We start from the raw sequence: 19,531 nt of genomic DNA, 5'->3' as shown, positions 1-19,531 counted from the left end.
GCTTTGCGTTTATCTTGGCCAGGACGCAGTTGTAAATGAGAACTTGTTCTCAACTGGCCTACCTGGTTAAATAAAGGTGAAATAAAATAAAATATATATATATATAATTTTTTTTTATGACATATTGGTTTCCTTACCCTGTAAACCAGGGGTGTCAAACTCATTCCATGGAGGGCCTAGTGTCTGCTGGTTTTTAAACCAGTTTAATTTAAACCTAAACAACCAGGTGAGGGGAGTTCCTCGCTCATCAGTGACCTTAATTCATCAATCAAGTACAAGGGAAAACCCACAGACAATCATGGATTGAGCTTGACACTTGCGTTAGCAGTCTATGGACAAGGTATGACAACAATCAATGCGTTGGTTTTGTTTACAAATGCAAACTTCTTAGCTTTTGTGGCACAAATCCAATGCAAGTCAATTGTCTTGATATTAGCATTTTTTACTGGGTAAGGAAACCAGTGTGTAATTTTGTAATTTGGGTAAATATCCCTTTTAACATGTCATTGTATGCATTAGTGGGAGTTTGTTTGGTGAGATTGTTTGTGCTGTCAAGAAAAACAAAGTTAGAGGTAGTTTGGCGAGCCAATGCTAGCTAGCGTTAGCGCAATGACTAGAAGTCTGCAGGTATGGCAGTATAGGCTAGCGCTAGAGACATCATACTGCACGCAGAGACATTAATATGGTATCCACGAGTTCATCTGACCCTGGGTACGTAGAAAAACAACCTACTTGCCAGAATCTAGTTGTATCCCTGTAAAGATGGACTTTTATGGAAACATTTAGAGGAGAACGCTATTCGTGGTAAATGCAGGATAATAATTTATCCTCAAAGTCAAAAAAGCTTAATAACTACACAGAGCTCAGGGTTATAGTTAATGACCCAATACAATTATTCTCAATACAGGGAAAGAGAAGTTGGAACAGACTCTAGACTGACAGTGTTTAAGAATTCAGTTGCTTATGAATTGGCACCTTTATTGCGATATAATGGCACCTGTTAGCTGACTAATCCTTAATATAGTCACCAGGTTAGCTCAATCATTTAAAGTATGATGAACACACTGTAGGTGTGAAGAAAGGAATAAGTGCTGAGTATTTAACGAAAGGCATAGTTAGCTGTTCTGAAGTTGTAACTTGTAAGTTAAAAAAAGTAAGTAAAAACAAAAAAAAGCTACAATGTAAATATTATAATGATTCTTGACACAGAAACACAGGTTTTACTGCACTTCTCAGTTCAATGTGTCATCCACCTCAAGTAATCTTAATTGTAGCAGTGTTTTAAATAGACATGCACATTGTCCTCTGTTTTCCATTGTTCTGGGACAGAGCAGGGTAAAACATTAAAATGAGGTTCTTTCCTGGTAAGAAAAAATTATCTCTTTCCCCACCCAGCCTAAATCCTAGTTGAATCTTTATAGATGTGTTCTGATAATGCCCAGATATAGATCAAAGGGTGAAAGGATCCATACTTGGACTAGGTGAGGGATTTAAGGTCTATTTCCTTGGTTACTGTTGACCTGTGAGGTATAATAGAATCCGTACTAGGTCAGTAAGATGGCATGGTGAAACTATACCAGGAAAGGTTGTATAAGGCTTGTTATACCAGAAACTCTTCAATGTTTACATTGAGAGTCACTAGATCAAGTTTGAGGGCACAATGAAGAAGGCTCCAGTTCTTCAAAGTAGGCCGTCTAGAGAAACCTGCAATGAAGGAAAGTAGACCGTCTAGAGAAACCTGCAATGGAAGGAAAGTAGGCCGTCTAGAGAAACCTGCAATGAAGGAAAGTAGGCCGTCTAGAGAAACCTGCAATGAAGGAAAGTAGGCCGTCTAGAGAAACCTGCAATGGAAGGAAAGTAGGCCGTCTAGAGAAACCTGCAATGAAGGAAAGTAGGCCGTCTAGAGAAACCTGCAATGAAGGAAAGTAGGCCGTCTAGAGAAACCTGCAATGAAGGAAAGTAGGCCGTCTAGAGAAACCTGCAATGAAGGAACGTAGGCCGTCTAGAGAAACCTGCAATGAAGGAACGTAGACCGTCTAGAGAAACCTGCAATGAAGGAACGTAGACCGTCTAGAGAAACCTGCAATGAAGGAAAGTAGGCCGTCTAGAGAAACCTGCAATGAAGGAAAGTACAACTGTTCAAATGACGTTAAACTTTGTTGCCAATGGGAATAGGCAATGCATGTGTTGTGGTTGTATAGCATGTTAGGACAAATTAATCAAACTTTCTGGATGACTAGTGAAGCAAACACAAAGGAAGGGAAAACCCAGAAGTTTCTCTCCTTTTGCTGTCTTGGTTACAGCAATCATTTCCACATGAAGTTTCACAAAGGCATGTTAATTTGTCAACATCTGATTTTGCCTTTCATTTTGACTCATCCTGTCTTCATTACCGTAAAATTATGGAAAATATTTATTGAAATTAATGAATGTGGATATAATTTGGACTATCATTAAATGTAATCGCACAGCTTTTTACTGTGTTCCCCGTAGCAAATCACAGTTCTCGTAAATAATCAGCCAACAAGATAATAAAGTGTTTTCACAGCATGACATTGTCACGGTCATTCAGGTGCTGATAGCCTCGGGCAAGGTGTGACCTAGCCTGTTTACTCAAACATGGAGGGTTCTCTTCAACAAACAGAGGAACCTGATGACATTAAGCTGGCTTGTAATAGAGATGGTCTCTCACCAATAACATCCTTTCCTAACCTAAACCCTTGTAAAAAGAGACTAAACTAGACCTAATAAAAATGGTTTACTTTATGTGTACTTCTACATATAGGACTGTGTACAGTATATATTATTTTTTGTTTTACTAATCACACTAACCTCACAAATATATATATATTTTTCAGGGGGAGGCACGGCACAAGAGCCCTTGTCAAAATAAATCCAGGCATGGACCAGCAGCAGTGTATCATTGATACCCACCACATCACGACACACACCATGGGCAGAGGAGATCTTGGCCGAGGGGAGGGGAAGAAGAGGCTGCGCTACATGCTGAAGGACGGTAGCTGCCCCGTGGTGTTCCACCAATCCCCGGGCCAGTGGAGCTTCTTCCTGGCCGACATCTTCACCACGCTAGTGGAGCTCCGCTGGAGGGTCATGCTCCTCATCTTCTGCCTCTCCTACGTCCTCTCCTGGCTCTTCTTCAGCGTCCTCTACTTCCTGATCGCCTACGTCCACAAAGACCTGGAGGACCATGACTCGGCTCCGTGTGTGGCGAACGTCCGCAGTTTCACCTCCGCCTTCCTGTACTCCATGTCGACCCAGGCGACTATCGGCTACGGCTTCCGGGTGATGACGGAGAACTGCATGGTGGCCATCGTAGTGATGACTATCCAGGCCCTGATGAGTTGCTTCATCGACACAGTCGTCATCGGCATCACCGTGGCCAAAATGGCGTGCGCGAGAAAGAGGGCGCAGACAGTGGGCTTCAGCAGCTGCGCTGTGGTCAACGCTCGCGACGGCGCCCTGTGCCTTGTGTGGCGTATTGCCGACTTCCGCAGGAACCACATCCTGGAAGGCACCGCCCGGGCACAGCTGGTCCGCCCCACGAAGCACCCCTCTGGGATGATCTCTGTGACCTACCAGGACCTAGACATCCAGAGTAGACACCTCATCCTGGCCACCCCGGCCAGCATCGTTCACAAGCTGGAGCCTGGGAGCCCCCTCTACAGCCTGGGACCGGACAGCCTGACGGAGGAGGACTTTGACCTGGTAGTGTCCTTCACCTACACCGGTGACTCCACAGGAATCCTGCACCAGACACGTACGTCTTACACCCCGGCGGACATCCGCTGGGGCCAGCGCTTCCAGGACATGGTGCAGGTGGGGAGGAGGCACTACAAGGTAGACTATGCCCTGTTTCATCAGACCACCTGGGTGCAGACACCCATGGTCAGCGCCCAGGAGGGGGACAGGGGGAGACCGCCGACCACTGAGTCTATCGTCCAATCGCAGCAGCCTTTTGTGAGATCGAGCAGGAAATTCCGGAGGTCCTTGGCTGATGTCAGTGAGGAGGTGGTTCAGGAGGCGTGGCTCTGATGACGCTGTGATAATCCCAAAACAGCAGAGACAGATAACTACATTGTTACATTATCGTTATATAGTACATTATCACACAGGACTTCAGTAAAGGACTTGAGTAAGTGTAATAGGGTAGTTTCATTGTAAATAACTATTTTATATCATATTTTATACTCCTTTGTTATTTCCTTTATGAATGTAATAATTTAACTAAATGTTATTTTCTATCAGTTAAATAAACAAGGCGTACGTTGTTAGTCACATCTGACGTCCGAGGTCTGGCCTCATTTGAACGTCTTTGTTGTGATGGACAGACTGTGCACCAAATTTAAAATAAATATACTTTTTTCTGATGTGATGGTCGTAAAGTTTTTTTCAAATACAAAAATACCTCCATGTTTCTTTAGTGGAAAGTAAAAAAGATGAAGATTATTGTGCATTGTAGTGAATAGTCATATGCAATATATTTACAGTTCCATAATAAACCATGTGTTTAATTCAACCTGCATCACATTCTACACTGGGGTTAAATCACAGAGCTGTTAGTTATCACTGACTACTGCGCCAGTACCTCTATATCCCCACCTTGTGTTCACTGTGTGTGGTGTGTGCGTGCGTGCGTGCTGTACTGTAGACTAGTATACTCAAAGTATATAAGATGACCTAATAAACTATTACTTAGTCTAAGGTTGATTAAAATAAAGCATTTATTTATTTATTTATATTATAACAAAATTGTAGTATTATTTTTAATAGCCCTTTTATCAGTCTTATTATAATCGTGTGCGCGCATGGGCTTTGAACATGATGAACTATTTGACGCTGGAGTCCAAACAAGCGCTGTAGCTTTCTATTGGTCGACTACAACGACAGGGCGGGGGATAGGCACATGTGTTTTCAAAGTCCGCCCGTGCAAAGCAAAGTATCTTCAGTGATTGCTGAAGAGGTTGATGGCAGTAATTACGATGTCTATCCGGATATCAAATATGAATGGTGGAACCCAAATATGGATATTAACGCAAAAACCTACCTGGATGCATGGGATGTATTAGAATAAATTACCGCTGATTTGCTCTCCACAGATCAACAGGTAAACAATGTCCCGTTACTTCGTTCTAACGGTGTAGTCTACGTGGGAATAACGGTGCAACCGTGAATAACGAGTCTTCTGTATAATGTTAGCCTACAAATTGAACCGGACATAGCCTACTTTATTTCTACAAAGAGTGATCATCTAAAATATAACCAAAGAGCCCCAGACAGTGTTTATGCAAAAAATATTGTTATTTATTTCAGTTTTACTGTCTTTGAGGAGGCTGTCTCATATTTATAGTGTTCAACAAGCACTTTTTTCGATATACTTCAGAGAGTTAGGGAGTTAATTAAATTTTCTGTGGGTTATAGGCTACTAATTGTGTGGGTATCGATGCGTCAGCGAGATTCAAGTATGTTTAATTTAAGCCACTCATATCCAATGAATAGCCGAGGTAGTGCTCCCTTATCAGTTGGAAGGTGTTTTGACTTGACAACTAAACATAAACCGTTACTTTCTTCCTTTAGTGCACCTGTCACGCAGAGAAAAAAGGAGCCTGTAGGCCAGCCCAGGTTGATATGATCATGCCCAGTAGCCTACACCCATTGCTTCAGAAAATAAATAGATATATATATATAATTGATCAGTATTTATTCATCGCTGTTTCTTATAGTGTGTTTCTGTATTTGATTATTCCATTGGCCGTTATAGACCTATGCATTCATTATGACAGTCGGCCTAGCCTACCTAAATATATTAGGCTACACTTATTTGATTATGATCCGAATTTAAAGTTAGACTAGGAAAAATATTTCTCTCAATCGTAATGTTAATTCTGACAACATGATTCAAAACAATGAATTAAAGCCAACTGTCAACCCTGACATCCCATAGTAGCAGGTCATTCCATAATGAATGGTGCTGCAGTGCTGCTGAATATTGGATAGAAATTATTGATCTATTCTTTGCAATAATATATTTCTTTTAAACGAGCAGGTTTATGTAACCAGTTTCCATCTGTCTCAGCTGGTGCTGTCCTAATTGCACGCAGGCAAAATAAACAGTTGCAGTCTGTGTGGTGCAGCTAAGCCCAGTGCACACAGTCACACTCTGATGACCTGGTTAGATAAGGGTTGATGTGGAATCTAATGAATGGACTTCACAATGACAGATTTCATTTGAGGAAACAGATTGGGTGTAACTGAGGCGTGCTGTCTGTTGATTTCCAGACCAGTCTTATTTGTTGTCCCTGACCTTTAGGACTCAGTATCACTTTGATACTGTAGCCAGCGTCTTGGCCGGTGTCAGATGTTCATGTTCTTGGTCTGTCATATTATGTCAGTGTGTATACAGGATATCTTTCCATTGGTTTATCCTGTCATCATTACCTTTGTTTTAGCCTTGAGTCAATGCATTTAGTGGTGTTGGTGTTGTGGTACAACACAGGTATTGGTAGATGGTCAGTGGGGCCAGATGACTTGTTAGATAGCAAGGAAGCATAGTGATTATGAGGTGGTTGCAGTCTGATTTGGCCTGTTAATTGTAATAGGGTGTTGTGTGTGGTGGTGTAGTTAGTTAGCTGGAGAAGATTAGGACGTCCCATAGGAAGCTCATTCACAGTGAACCAGCCTCTATCTCTCTCATGATAGTAGGCCTGGCCTATGGGTCATACGTCGCTACATGAAATATTCACCGATAACCTCATGAAATGCAGATGTAAAAATAGATACAAGTAATTGTTATTTTGTTGTTTTATTCCAGGTGTTTCACTGATCTAGTGGTATCTCAAGAGTTCAGCTGTCTATTGTGTTCAACACAAACATGATGGATTGATCATGATAAATTACATTTTAAGTAGGATTTCGTCCATTTAAACTAAATACTTGTTTAATTACTTTTTTTGTTGAAGGAGAGTATTGTATATGAAATTAAAATGCGATGCAGAAAGGTGGGAGGGATAGTTTGGAAGGTGGAGTTTGGGACTAAACCCCAGTCTCCGGCGGGAACAGTATATATGCATAGCGCCCCAGGAGTTATAACAAATTAAGCTCCAAACTCCCAATAATACATCATGCAGATCAACACTAATTTCTATTCCTAGTCAACCTGACAGTGACATCACTGGATGAGCAAAACAGAGATGAGGGACTTGGATGAGATGGAGCTTTCAAGACAACTAGGAACTCTGGGAAAAAATCATGATGTCAGTGATCTTCATGTCGGAAAGTCTGAGTTCTAAAAAGATGCCTGAGTTTCCCGACTTGGAATTCCAAGTTGGATGCCTGTTTTTTTCCCAGAGTTCCCTGTTGTCTTGAACGCACCTCTGTGCGTTTTCAAAGTCACATTCAGTAAAGAGTGCAATATTTTCAAGGGATAATTAAATTAATTAAATTATACACACTGATTTCTTCTACTTTAGAGCCTTTATCTTTTACAATCAAAAGGCCTACTTAGTGTAAATCAGTTGGTAATAGCCTACTCTAAATACCAAGCGTTTACGCCAAGGGAATTTGAGAGTGCGGACACGTATTCACTATCCAATATGTTTCATTGGACAAGACAGATCACACCTCATAACGAGACACAAATGTGTCTTTTCAACCCGCAAGGGTCAACCAAAATAACCATAGTGTGCAACCGACTGCCTCTCAGACGGGACTTCACCCAAATGACATCTTGACCTTCTCTCTGTGACGGTGGTTCAAATCACTGTTAGTTGTTTTGGCATTAGGGTGGAAGTATGCCGGCAGATAATAATTCATACCCTGTGGTGCATTCTAATGACTCTCTCAGGCCACACAAATGCAGTCGATAGTTACTTGGTTTTCTAGTTCAGTTGTCCTTGTTGCTCTGCACTGCAAGGTTATGGTTGCTTTAAATGAGACCCTCCTGTATAGAGCTTGTTTACAGGCTGGCCCTTTAAACCTGATTACATGATTACGTTATAGAAGTTGTTGAGTTAAGAGTAGAAGAAGAAACTGAACAGGTGTTATTCTATTCCCCTAGTAGATCATTGAAAGATCCCACAGAAAATACTGACTAAAATATGTCTATTTAACTCTTACAGTGGTGGACAAGCATTAGACATTAGCACTATGTAAATAAACAATTGGGGGAAAAATATCAAGTAAAAAGATATTGGGAAAAGGTATGATCACTGATATTTTTTGCAGAAACCCACATACATGGACACCACAGGAGAACGGCTTATAATAATGTCAGGAACGGAGCGAATGGAATGGCATTAGACACCTGGAAACCATATGTTTGATGTATAAGATACCATTCCACCGATTCAGCTCCAGTCATTACTATGAGCCCGTCCTCCCCAATTCAGGTGCCACCAACCTCCCGTGATGGACACACATAGTGGTTCCTTTGTGCTCCAATGACTTGTTTGATTAACATGAACCTGATCTGTAATGTGACTTTCAATTGGCTGGTCTAGCCTAATTAATACGAGCACTAAGCAGAGCAGAGAGGATCTGTTACCTTGTCAGCTGCCACAGAACTGGAATAAAAAATGTCTGTGTCATGTCTCCAATCCCTGAGCCCAACATTTACTTAAATATTCTAAAATGTACAGTAGAATGTATTTACTTCCATGTGAATTGTCAAGTTGTGGTGCTGGCAGCTTTGAGTGTTGAATGCATCATTTAGACAATAGGTTGAACGCCGCTGATCTGTCCTCGTGGTTCCATTAGTCTTAACACAGACTTTTCTTCCTGCTTGTCCTTTCCACAGCCCACTTCACTGATGAGGTCCAAGACACCCATAAGAGAGGAGGACTGAGCAGGCCCCTCGCCGGCACAGCTCTCCTCTGGAGAAGCCCAGGTGCAACAGCAGCAGGGGCAGCTTTTCCCCATCCAAGTCCCTAGGACCCTATCGTCCTAAACTCCACATTTCCTGTCTTAGTGGGACCCCGCGAGCGTTCAAAACTGTTTCTCCAACGCTTCTACCAAAAACTCAGACTGTTTTCCAGAGCAGAAGCAGCGGTTGGGCCCAGCTGCTCCTCCTCCCAAGGGGAAGCCATGGGGAGCGTGCGAAGCCACCGCTACAGCATTGTCTCCTCCGAGGAAGATGGCATGAAGCTGGCCGCCATCGCCGCCGTGCCCAACGGCTACACCAACGGCACGGTGGCCAAGGTTCACGCGGCGCAGCAGCAGGCTGTGAGCCGCTTCGTCCAGAAGGACGGCCACTGCAACGTGCAGTTCATCAACATGAGCGAGAAGGGCCAACGTTACCTTGCCGACCTGTTCACCACCTGTGTGGACATCCGCTGGCGATGGATGTTGATCATCTTCTGCCTGTCCTTCCTCCTCTCCTGGCTCTTCTTCGGCTTCGTCTTCTGGCTGGTAGCGCTCTCCTACGGCGACTTGGAGAACGAGACGCAGATGTGCGTGTCCAACGTCAACAGCTTCACCGCCGCCTTCCTCTTCTCCGTGGAGACGCAGACCACCATTGGCTACGGCTACCGCTACGTCACCGAGGAGTGTCCCGTGGCCGTCTTCATGGTGGTCTTCCAGAGCATCTTCGGCTGCATCATCGACGCCTTCATCATTGGCGCCATCATGGCTAAGATGGCCAAGCCCAAGAAGAGGAACGAGACGCTGCTCTTCAGCCACTACGCCACGGTAGCCATGCGGGACAGCAAACTGTGTCTGATGTGGCGCGTGGGGAACCTGCGCAAGAGCCACCTGGTGGAGGCCCACGTGCGCGCCCACCTCCTCAGGTCGCGAACCACGGCCGAAGGCGAGTATATCCCCCTGGACCAGATGGACATCGACGTGGGCTTCGACAGCGGCGTCGACCGCGTCTTCCTGGTGTCGCCCATCACCATTGTCCACGAGATTGACGAGGACAGCCCCTTGTACGAGATGAGCAAGCAGGAGCTGGAAACGTCCCAGTTTGAGATGGTGGTGATCCTGGAAGGTATGGTGGAAGCCACGGCCATGACCACCCAGTGCCGCAGCTCCTACGTGGCCAGCGAGGTTCTCTGGGGCCACCGCTTCGAGCCAGTCCTGTTCGAGGAGAATAACTACTACAAGGTGGACTACTCGCGCTTCGAGAAAACCTACGAGGTGAGCAGCACGCCCCAGTGTAGTGCCAGGGACCTGGCCGAGAAGAAGTCTCTGGTCTCTTGCTCCAACTCCTTCTGTTATGAGAACGAGGTGGCCCTTGAAAAAGTGGAGATGGAGGAGACGTTTGATGAGGAGAAAGAGGAGGATGGGGAGGAGAAGGAGGAGGTAAAAATGGAGGATCAGGGTGCTATTGAGAACGGCATTGAGAATGCAACACTGGAGGAGACAAACACAGACACAGTCTCTGTAGATTCTGAACACAATCAGGATACCAGGAGTCTGACGATGCCTTCAGAAGCAAGGCCTCTAAGACGAGAATCAGAAATATGACTGCAGAGATGTTAGGGGGGAAATACTACATGAAATACTATTATGATAGGTTTGACCTTTGCTCCTAACGGCTGTCTGTACTACTGCAGGATGGCTTGACTGTGAGGTGAGTGTCATTTTCTGAGGAAGATACTCAGGCACAAGTGAATACAGAATTAACAGACCAGAGAAAATGATGCAATATTATTTATTCTCTTCACACAAGTCCCTCATCTGGTGGGAGGCGATGGGAGATTGACTGAGAGGAGTTGATGGCTCTTCTGGCCCGTGGCACTATAGGAATGAGACGGGTTAGGTAGCATTTTATACTGTGTGTGTGTGTGTGTGTGTGTGTGTGTGTGTGTGTGTGTGTGTGTGTGTGTGTGTGTGTGTGTGTGTGCGTGCGTGCGTGCGTGCGTGCGTGCGTGCGTGCGTGCGTGCGTGCGTGCGTGCGTGCGTGCGTGCGTGCGTGCGTGCGTGCGTGCGTGCGTGCGTGAGCCTTTGAAAGTAGCAAGAGAACATTAGAAATTTGTCACATTGAGACATTCCACATGAAAAATTATATATACCTATACTTTAGTAGTATTACTATATTTATTTACTAGTGTTTATGCGGATTTGACTGTAGCATACTGTAGTATTTACTATAGTGTTTTTGCAGACATTACTGTAGTATACTGTAGTATTTACTATAGTATTTTGCAGACATTACTGTAGTATACTGTAGGTTTTACTATAGTGTTTTTGCAGACATTACTGTATTATACTACAGTATTTACTATAATGCTTTTGCAGATATTACTCTAGTATACTGTAATATTTACTATAGTGTTTTTTCAGACATTACTGTAGTATACTGTAGTATTTACTATAGTGTTTTTGCAGACATTACTGTAGTATACTGTAGTATTTACTATAGTATTTTTGCAGACATTACTGTAGTATACTGTAGGTTTTACTATAGTGTTTTTGCAGACATTACTGTGGTATACTGTAGTATTTACTATAGTGTTTTTGCAGACATTACTGTAGTATACTGTAGTATTTAATATAGTGTTTTTGCAGACATTACTGTAGTATACTGTAGGTTTTACTATAGTGTTTTTGCAGACATTACTGTAGTATACTGTAGTATTTACTATAGTATTTTTGTTTTATTCCCTTTTTTATTCTCTTTTGTTATATGTGGTCTATCTGTGGCACTAATTGGGGTGTGGGGAGGGGAATGTGCAGGACATATGCAAATTCAATATTAGCATACCAATACAACAAAAAATGATATAGTAAGCACTACATCAGGCTTCCCCAACTAGTGGCCCGCGGGCCGAATTTATTTGGCCCCCCAAGTTTTCATTATTTAGCATTTTCATTGTTGGACATAAAAGACTGTAAAAACACCAGGAAATCAGTTACAAGTGATTTTTATTTCAGAAATCTGTTGCCAACTATTCCCACGCGTAATAGACACATGATCCTATACAAATATAAGCAAAGTTTGAAATTGTTATGTTTTAGTCAAATATCATATATTTTTGGGCTTCTTGCGACCAATTTGCTAATTATTTGTAATTATGTTCTGGCCCCTCAACCTTCTGCTCAAGAAAAAATCAGCCCGCGACTGAATCTAGTTTATGGTCCTTGCACTACATGATCGAGGGATACTACAGTGTATAGTATAGTATTCTACAGTATACTACAAAATTCCGTAGTAAGTACTACACGATCAAGGGATACTACAGTGTATAGTATAGTATTCTACAGTATACTACAGTGTGGAGTATAGTATTCTACAGTATACTACAGTGTGGAGTATAGTTTTCTACAGTATACTACAGTTTGCTACAGTTTAATCGCTGTAAACGCTACAACCAAAGAGATGTTTCTATTTGCATATTTTGTAAATATGAGCTGCCCTGATATTTTGAATTAGCTTAGTGAATTAGCTTAGTGTTGTTTACTTGGACTAATTCAGGGTGGCTGGAGAGGGATAGTGTTCGTAGCAGGGAAGGAGTGTTGTATTCCCAGTCAACCAGCCTGTCCTGTTGTGTTCTCAACCTTCAAATAGCGGTGGAAATATAGGAAACGTATGTTATCCAGAACAAAAAGGGAAGAGATCCTTTTCTTGTGTAAAAGATTGTGTCAGTTAGATGCCAAGAGATGTAGCTACAGCATGTAGTTATTTTCTCAATTGTACTGCTGCACAGTTTGACAATCTAAAAGTATACACAGCTTAATCTCTGTACAAAAAGTATATTACATTTTTCACCCTTTGAAAATAATCTTTGAAGATTACATGTAATACCACTAATTTGGCCACAGTTTACCAACAGGTAGTCTTCCTCCATGAAAGTGTGTGTGTGTGTGTGTGTGTGTGTGTGTGTGTGTGTGTGTGTGTGTGTGTGTGTGTGTGTGTGTGTGTGTGTGTGTGTGTGTGTGTGTGTGTGTGTGTGTGTGTGTGTGTGTGTGTGTGTGTGTGTGTGTGTGTGTGTGGGGCGTTATGCACATTATGCATCTTCTTGTTGTCTTAGTACAGATGTAAGATCTTAATTTGACCGGTATTGTCGCAGCAAAATAATCCTGCAGCAACCAGATTTGAGTGTTTACTCTTTTTCGCCAATGTAATGTTGTTTGATCGGTGGTTAGGCTACATGAAAAGTGCAATACTGATAATATAGCCAACCGTGTGTTAGTGCGGTATTTAAATCGCCAAGCTCATCTGCATTTCTCCAGCGCAGGAATATTTTCAGCGACAACAGAGTGGTCAAATTAAGATCCTACATCTTTATAGCGTCTTTCGCAACGTGAGCCTTAACGCAAGTCTCAGTAACATGAGCCATCACTTGAGATTTGGCTTTTAAACAGCTCACAGTGCAAGAGGTGTCATATAAACCGGCAGGAAGATACATCTCAACGGTCCAGGGGTACCTAGTACAGGGGTTCCCAAACCTTTTTGGCCTGCGACCCCATTTTGATATTTTGGCCCGCAACCCCATTTTGATATTTTGGCCCGCGACCCCATTTTGTTATTTTGGCCCACGACCCCACCGTGTGAAAAAAGTGATGTAATCAGTGGCCAATGTTTAATTTTTAAATTTGGGCTATGACAGTCTATTACAAATCAGTCTGACAGTACTTTTGAAGGAAGTATAGTTTGAAGTGACTGAAATGCATCAGAAATGTATTGGGAAGTTCAGAATATCATCAGGCAATAATTCTGCATGATCTTCTGTGTAGAAAAGAACAATTCATTGACTATGTTCTTTTCACCCAGTCTGATTTAGTGCCTGGTCTTGTCATAATGAGTCCTGCGCTGATTTTGGTCAGAAGGAAACATAAGACACATACAGGATGTGCTCCTGAGAGTCTTATCTTTCCGTGATGGGGTCATAATATTGTGTAGCTTAAACGGTTAAGAAGATAGAGCCTCATTTGTAGGAAGGAAACACAAACCGCTCTGTTTATTACAACCACATCTAGCGCCAAGCGGAGGTTACTCACGTAACCCCGGTTCTATGAACCGAGCACGATTTAGTTCATTTTATTTCAGTTTCTCTCATGACCCCATTTTAAAATCAGGCAACCACACATGAGGTAGCAATCCCTACTTAGGTAAACGCTGACCTAGGATGAGATGAAGAAGGATAAGACAGTGATTTCATTCAACGGAACTCCCACTGAATAGATGTGTGAAATAGGTCAATTGAACTGGACCAAAACAATGGAATTGCCATGGAAATGCGTGGGGGAAAGAGCCGTGGGGGAAAGAGCCATGGGGGAAAGAGCCGTGGGGGAAAGAGCCGTGGGGGAAAGAGCCGTGGGGGAAAGAGCCGTGGGGGAAAGAGCCGTGGGGGAAAGAGTCGTGGGGGAAAGAGCCGTGGGGGAAAGAGCCGTGGGGGAAAGAGCCGTGGGGGAAAGAGCCGTGGGGGAAAGCTCCCGAGTCTCCTCATTGCCCCCCAGCAAAATGTGCCTACATTAAGGCAATATTTTATGTGTACAGTGCCTTCAGAAAGTATTCATACCCCTTGACTTATTCCACATTTTCTTGTGTTACAGCCTGAATTCGAAATTGATTAAATATATGTTTTTTCTCACCCATCTACTAGGTATCCCGCTTTCCCTTTCCCTTACACACCATACCTCAAAATGACAAAGTGAAATTTGTTTTAAGAAATGTCTGCTAATTTATTGAAAATTAAATAAATAAATATCTAATTTACAAGTATTCACACCCCTGAGTCAATACATTTCAGAATCACCATTGGCAGCGATTACAAATTAATACATTTGTAAAAAATTCCACTTTGACATTATGGGGTATTGTATGTAGATCAGAGAGACAAAATCAAAATTTTATCAATTTACAATTCAGGCTTGTGTGTAAAAACAGCAAAATGTGTAAAAAGTGTGAATACTTTTTGAAGGCACTGTATTTCACACTATGTTGAGGTAAAAATTGGAGTATATTGTTTGTATGGATGTTGATGTCATTGTCACCAATCAACTGCATTACAGTTAAAAAACAAATTTGACTACCAACACAGATTTCTGTATGCTAGCTATGCTTATCAGCTTATACGAACGGGAGTTAGCATTTAGCAGTCACTTCTTCTAAACTTCTGCGACTTCTAAGGAAATAGTCAAATATATCCATATCGGACTTAATCCTTGCGTCAATCTAAGTAATTCACCTGTGCGTCAATCTAAGTAACACAAAAAAAAAAAAAAAACAAATAGACCAAAAATCGGTCTATTCACTAAAACGGCTGTAGCATCCGGTTTGGCCTACAAACTAATATGACCATTCTATGGAAACACAATGGTGATCTCCGTTCTGCTCTACGACCCCCATAATCCCCACGGGACTTGTCTGAAGTCAGTAATGCTGATGTGCCAACTTCTATCTGTAGTGTCCGAACTGTTTGGGCTACAAACTAATATGACCCCACTGTGGAAAGGGGAGACTCTCACGAACACATCTGCATTCCATTGACTCCTTTACCGCATCTATGGACCTGAATGCATTGGATTAGAACACTTGGTTCCCATCTTTTTGAACATCATCTCTGTCTCCTTCTGTATGTCAGCCTGGGCTTGTGTGTCTGGCCAGACCCCTCAGGATCCAGACACCCTGAGCTAGAAAGCTGGAAGGGAGTGGGCAGATGAATGTAGGTAATAAAGTGCTGCTAAGTTACATATTGTATGGTTAGAATGAAACGTAGGAGTCAAAATGTATTATTTGTCTATTATAAGTATCCATTTTGAATAACAGTAAAAATGTGGAGGTACTTATTTAATTGAAAACCATGTAGAAAGACCTGATTCTATCAGTGTTATCAGTTATCCAAAGCTACAGTGCACTTTCCTCTTCAAGAGAACACCCCCCCTCCTCCAATTCCATGACACTGGCTGTAGAAACCTTTTATTTTTTTCAGTTTTTGTGAAAAGCCAAATGTACATAAAACCTTCATCTGTTCTTTTTTTGTTGTTGATTTGAAACCATCTGTTCTCGTATAATGTCGACTACTACTGTGTATTTAGATCAGTGTTTTGGCCTTGTCTGACTGGGGACATTAAAAACCGTGTTACTTTGCTGTGTGTGATTAGTCTCCTTAGGCAGACGGGTTACCTCCCACAATGTTCAGTGCTGTTGCCCGAGGTCTGGGAAGACTAATGTGTGCTGGGTCTTGTGAAGAGGGAGCAGATCTGTTGTTTTGTCACTTCTGAAAGGACCAGCACTTTGTGTTGTCACATTGCTTTAAGGCATGGTGCATAGAGTATGAGGCGGACAAGTTCTCTTATCTTTCAGACACAGACAGTGCGGCACACAAAAGCTGAACAGGCAGACAGAAATGTGTGCACACATACAGGCACACAAACGTACACACTAATGCACACGCACTAGACGAGTTATAGTCGTACAAAAATATGGATCTTTTTATTCTGGCTATATACAGTAGGCCTAACGAATCTTCACAATTTGTTACCGTAGACATGCACAAATTCTACTCCGAATGTACGTTTAGTGTTGAAATTGTTTGCAACTTGCTCAAAAGTGTCACTTTTTATTGCCTATGTCATTAACATAGGCAAATACAAATGTTTTGTTTTTTATTGTTAGCAAATTCTTCATAAGAAAATGTGATTATATATAAGAGAATGTCCATGGAGGTCTGACTGCATCCCCATGACAGACTTGGTGTGTATTGGGTTGTCATACGGTGATGCCAGGTCAGTCACTGGTGCGGCCCCGTTTCATTCTTCCCTTCTATGTACCTTTCATCTTCTTCTGTTGAGTCTATTTTTCTATCAGAGTCTTCCTATAATGTCCTGCACAAACCAGAAGTTGTACAGATTCTTTTTATTTTGTGAATTATATTGTAGATACATATTAATATTGCAGTTGTTGATAATAATATTATTATTATGTCTGTGACAATTTTGTTTAGTCTTTTTCAATAAAAAGTAACATAAATCCTCAAAAACATCAGTTCTGAATGATTGGTGTTTGTTGAATGTGAACTCTTACCACATCCATTACAAGTGGTTAAGTTACAGTCCAGGTATATACACATTTGAGCCTTTGTCTCACAACAGCAGGCCCCGGCCTATGCAATCCAGTTAGAAAGCCAAAGCATCTAGCTATGTTTGTTACGGTATCTATGTTTGCATAAGGTGTGGAAAATATCTGATTTCTAAGGGGGTTGATTTTTGCAAAGATGTCGGTTTATGACCTACATACTACATCAGAGAGAGAGAGAGACAGAGACAGAGACACAGAGAGACAGAGACAGACAGAGAGAAAGAGAGACAGAGAAAGAGAGAGAGAGGAGCCCTGATAGAATGAACTGGACGGGGGCTGGTTGTGTAGGAGGCTCCCTCAAATTTAGACCAATGGCCCAGATTCCAAGCCATTCGCTGTCAGAGCTCACACCATCCATTTATTCACCAAACTTGACTGACTGAAAAGTTTTGCGAAGCCCACAGAGACACCAAGCTATTTTAATCCCCCTCCTCTGTTGGAAGTCATTTTCAACGACAGGCATGGAAGGAACGCTTCACTTTGGTAAACTATGGAAAAAGAGGACAGTTATAATGTGGTCCTGAACTGCAGACTACTGACAGGGGACAATGTAATGCTTTAGAGTTATATTGTGCTCATTTGTAAATTGTATTGATTGGTACACAAGCATGTCGATATGAATCTTAACATATAGTCAACGTCTAAAAGAGAGAGGGGACAGAGAGACTCCGAAAGAGAACAGTCCCAAACCTTTTTTATGATGACTTTTCATTCAAGGTTCATATTAAATTCACAGGTCATTCGCTTAATTCATAGATTGTGTTGATAATAGCAGCTGTGGGCTCTGATGCCGTTTTATCCTCTGCACTACAGACAAGCACATATTATGTAACCACCTCCCCATAGTCCACAACTCCAGAGGGGATAGAAAGGCTACTCAGTGGTTGTTAGACTTACAGTAGAAAGAGACAACCTCTACATCGACTCAGGAAGACATTCCAAATATATTCATTCATCATCAGTACACCTAGAAATGAGAGTGTTCCTATCTTCCACAGAAACATATTTAGTCAACAAATTTCAAATGAGTTTCCAACTGTGGGCAGGAGTCTGACAGCATGAGGGGAAGTCAGAAGATCGATCAGACAGCCAGGGAGGCAGTGAGTCCATTTGATTTGGTTCTACTTATGGAGTGGGTACAGCCCTGGGGCTTTTTCCACATTATCTAATAAAACATCACCAGAGATCACGCTCTGAATGATGAAGGTAATCGTGTTACATTTCCTTTTCTTTTACTTTTTTACTTTTACAGATCCTCTAAGAAAAATCCTCCGTTAGACCACCCTCTCATGGATCAAGAATCTCACATTGCCCTCTCATGGATCAAGAACCTCACATTGCCCTCACATGGATCAAGAACCTCACATTGCCCTCACATGGATCAAGAACCTCACATTGCCCTCACATGGATCAAGAACCTCACATTGCCCTCACATGGATCAAGAACCTCACATTGCCCTCACATGGATTAAGAACCTCACATTGCCCTCACATGGATCAAGAACCTCACATTGCCCTCACATGGATCAAGAACCTCACATTGCCCTCACATGGATCAAGAACCTCACATTGCCCTCACATGGATTAAGAACCTCACATTGCCCTCACATGGATCAAGAACCTCACATTGCCCTCACATGGATCAAGAACCTCACATTGCTAGACTTCCTGCCATGTGTTACTAGACTTATACTAGTTTCCCAAAATATCCAGCATCAGAATTGTCACAACCACAAGGGGAGGTCCCAGGTCCTAGTCGACACCCTTCTGCCCCAGAAAGTGCCTGAAGTGAATTCCAAACTGAGCAAGCAGCACACACACACACACACACACACACACACACACACACACACACACACACACACACACACACACACACACAGCTCATATGCTGTGTCCTGGGTCACCTCATCAACTCATTGATATTGACATGTGATCGTGCCACAGCAGTGTGTGTGAGTAAGGCCCTGGGTCAATTCCAGTGCTTATATCTCTCTGAGCACTTTGTTAGTTGTGAGTGTTAACCGTCATGTTAGAGGGATTCAGTTTCCACCCTCTGCGTTCAGGAGTAGGAACACTAACACTCTGTTTGCCTAGAAGACAAACAACCCACAGCCTCTTCATGACCTTTGATGTCACCATAAAACATTGACTATGTTGTATTTCAGCTTGTCCCTTAGGCATGGTTTGGAACAAGGCCCCTGGCTCTGTGCTGTGCATGCTGACAGAGGCTGTAGTCCTCCGTATGAATCAGATGGAAGTCCAAGCAGGAGAATGAGGCCGGATTGCACACACAGCAGGGTTGGGGTCAATTCGAATGGAAGGCAGGCAGTTCAGGAAGTAAACTGAAATGACTTCTCAATAAACTGAAAAGGACAACCCTGACACACAGCCTTCTGCTCGGCTTCTCTTTCACTGTGAAAGAGAAACGCTGACGTAGAGAACTCTCCTAAGAAATAGTTGGCTGCTTACTCCTGGGTCATACCACTACTG

The 19,531-nt window shown here is 42.6% G+C and overlaps 2 protein-coding genes across 2 annotated transcripts; both read left to right on the top strand.

Annotated features, from left to right (window-relative positions):
* The first annotated feature begins 2,901 nt into the window (after positions 1 to 2,901).
* Positions 2,902 to 4,140, top strand: LOC120044156 (inward rectifier potassium channel 16-like). Its single transcript, XM_038988738.1, has one exon. The coding sequence runs from the start codon at positions 2,902 to 2,904 to the stop codon at positions 4,051 to 4,053; it is 1,152 nt and encodes a 383-aa protein (XP_038844666.1). The 3' UTR covers positions 4,054 to 4,140.
* Positions 4,141 to 8,820: 4,680 nt separating this feature from the next.
* On the top strand, positions 8,821 to 10,479 carry LOC120044725 (inward rectifier potassium channel 2-like). The gene is made up of 2 exons (XM_038989403.1): positions 8,821 to 10,254; positions 10,306 to 10,479. Exons 1-2 carry the CDS (start codon positions 9,100 to 9,102, stop codon positions 10,477 to 10,479), a joined length of 1,329 nt encoding a protein of 442 aa, XP_038845331.1. The 5' UTR covers positions 8,821 to 9,099.
* Positions 10,480 to 19,531: the final 9,052 nt, after the last annotated feature.

Source organism: Salvelinus namaycush, chromosome 3 (genome assembly GCF_016432855.1).
Source record: "Salvelinus namaycush isolate Seneca chromosome 3, SaNama_1.0, whole genome shotgun sequence".
In the NCBI taxonomy this organism is placed as follows: domain Eukaryota; kingdom Metazoa; phylum Chordata; class Actinopteri; order Salmoniformes; family Salmonidae; genus Salvelinus; species Salvelinus namaycush.
Note: the sequence above shows the minus strand (reverse complement) of the source record. Positions and strands in the feature narration are given on the sequence as shown.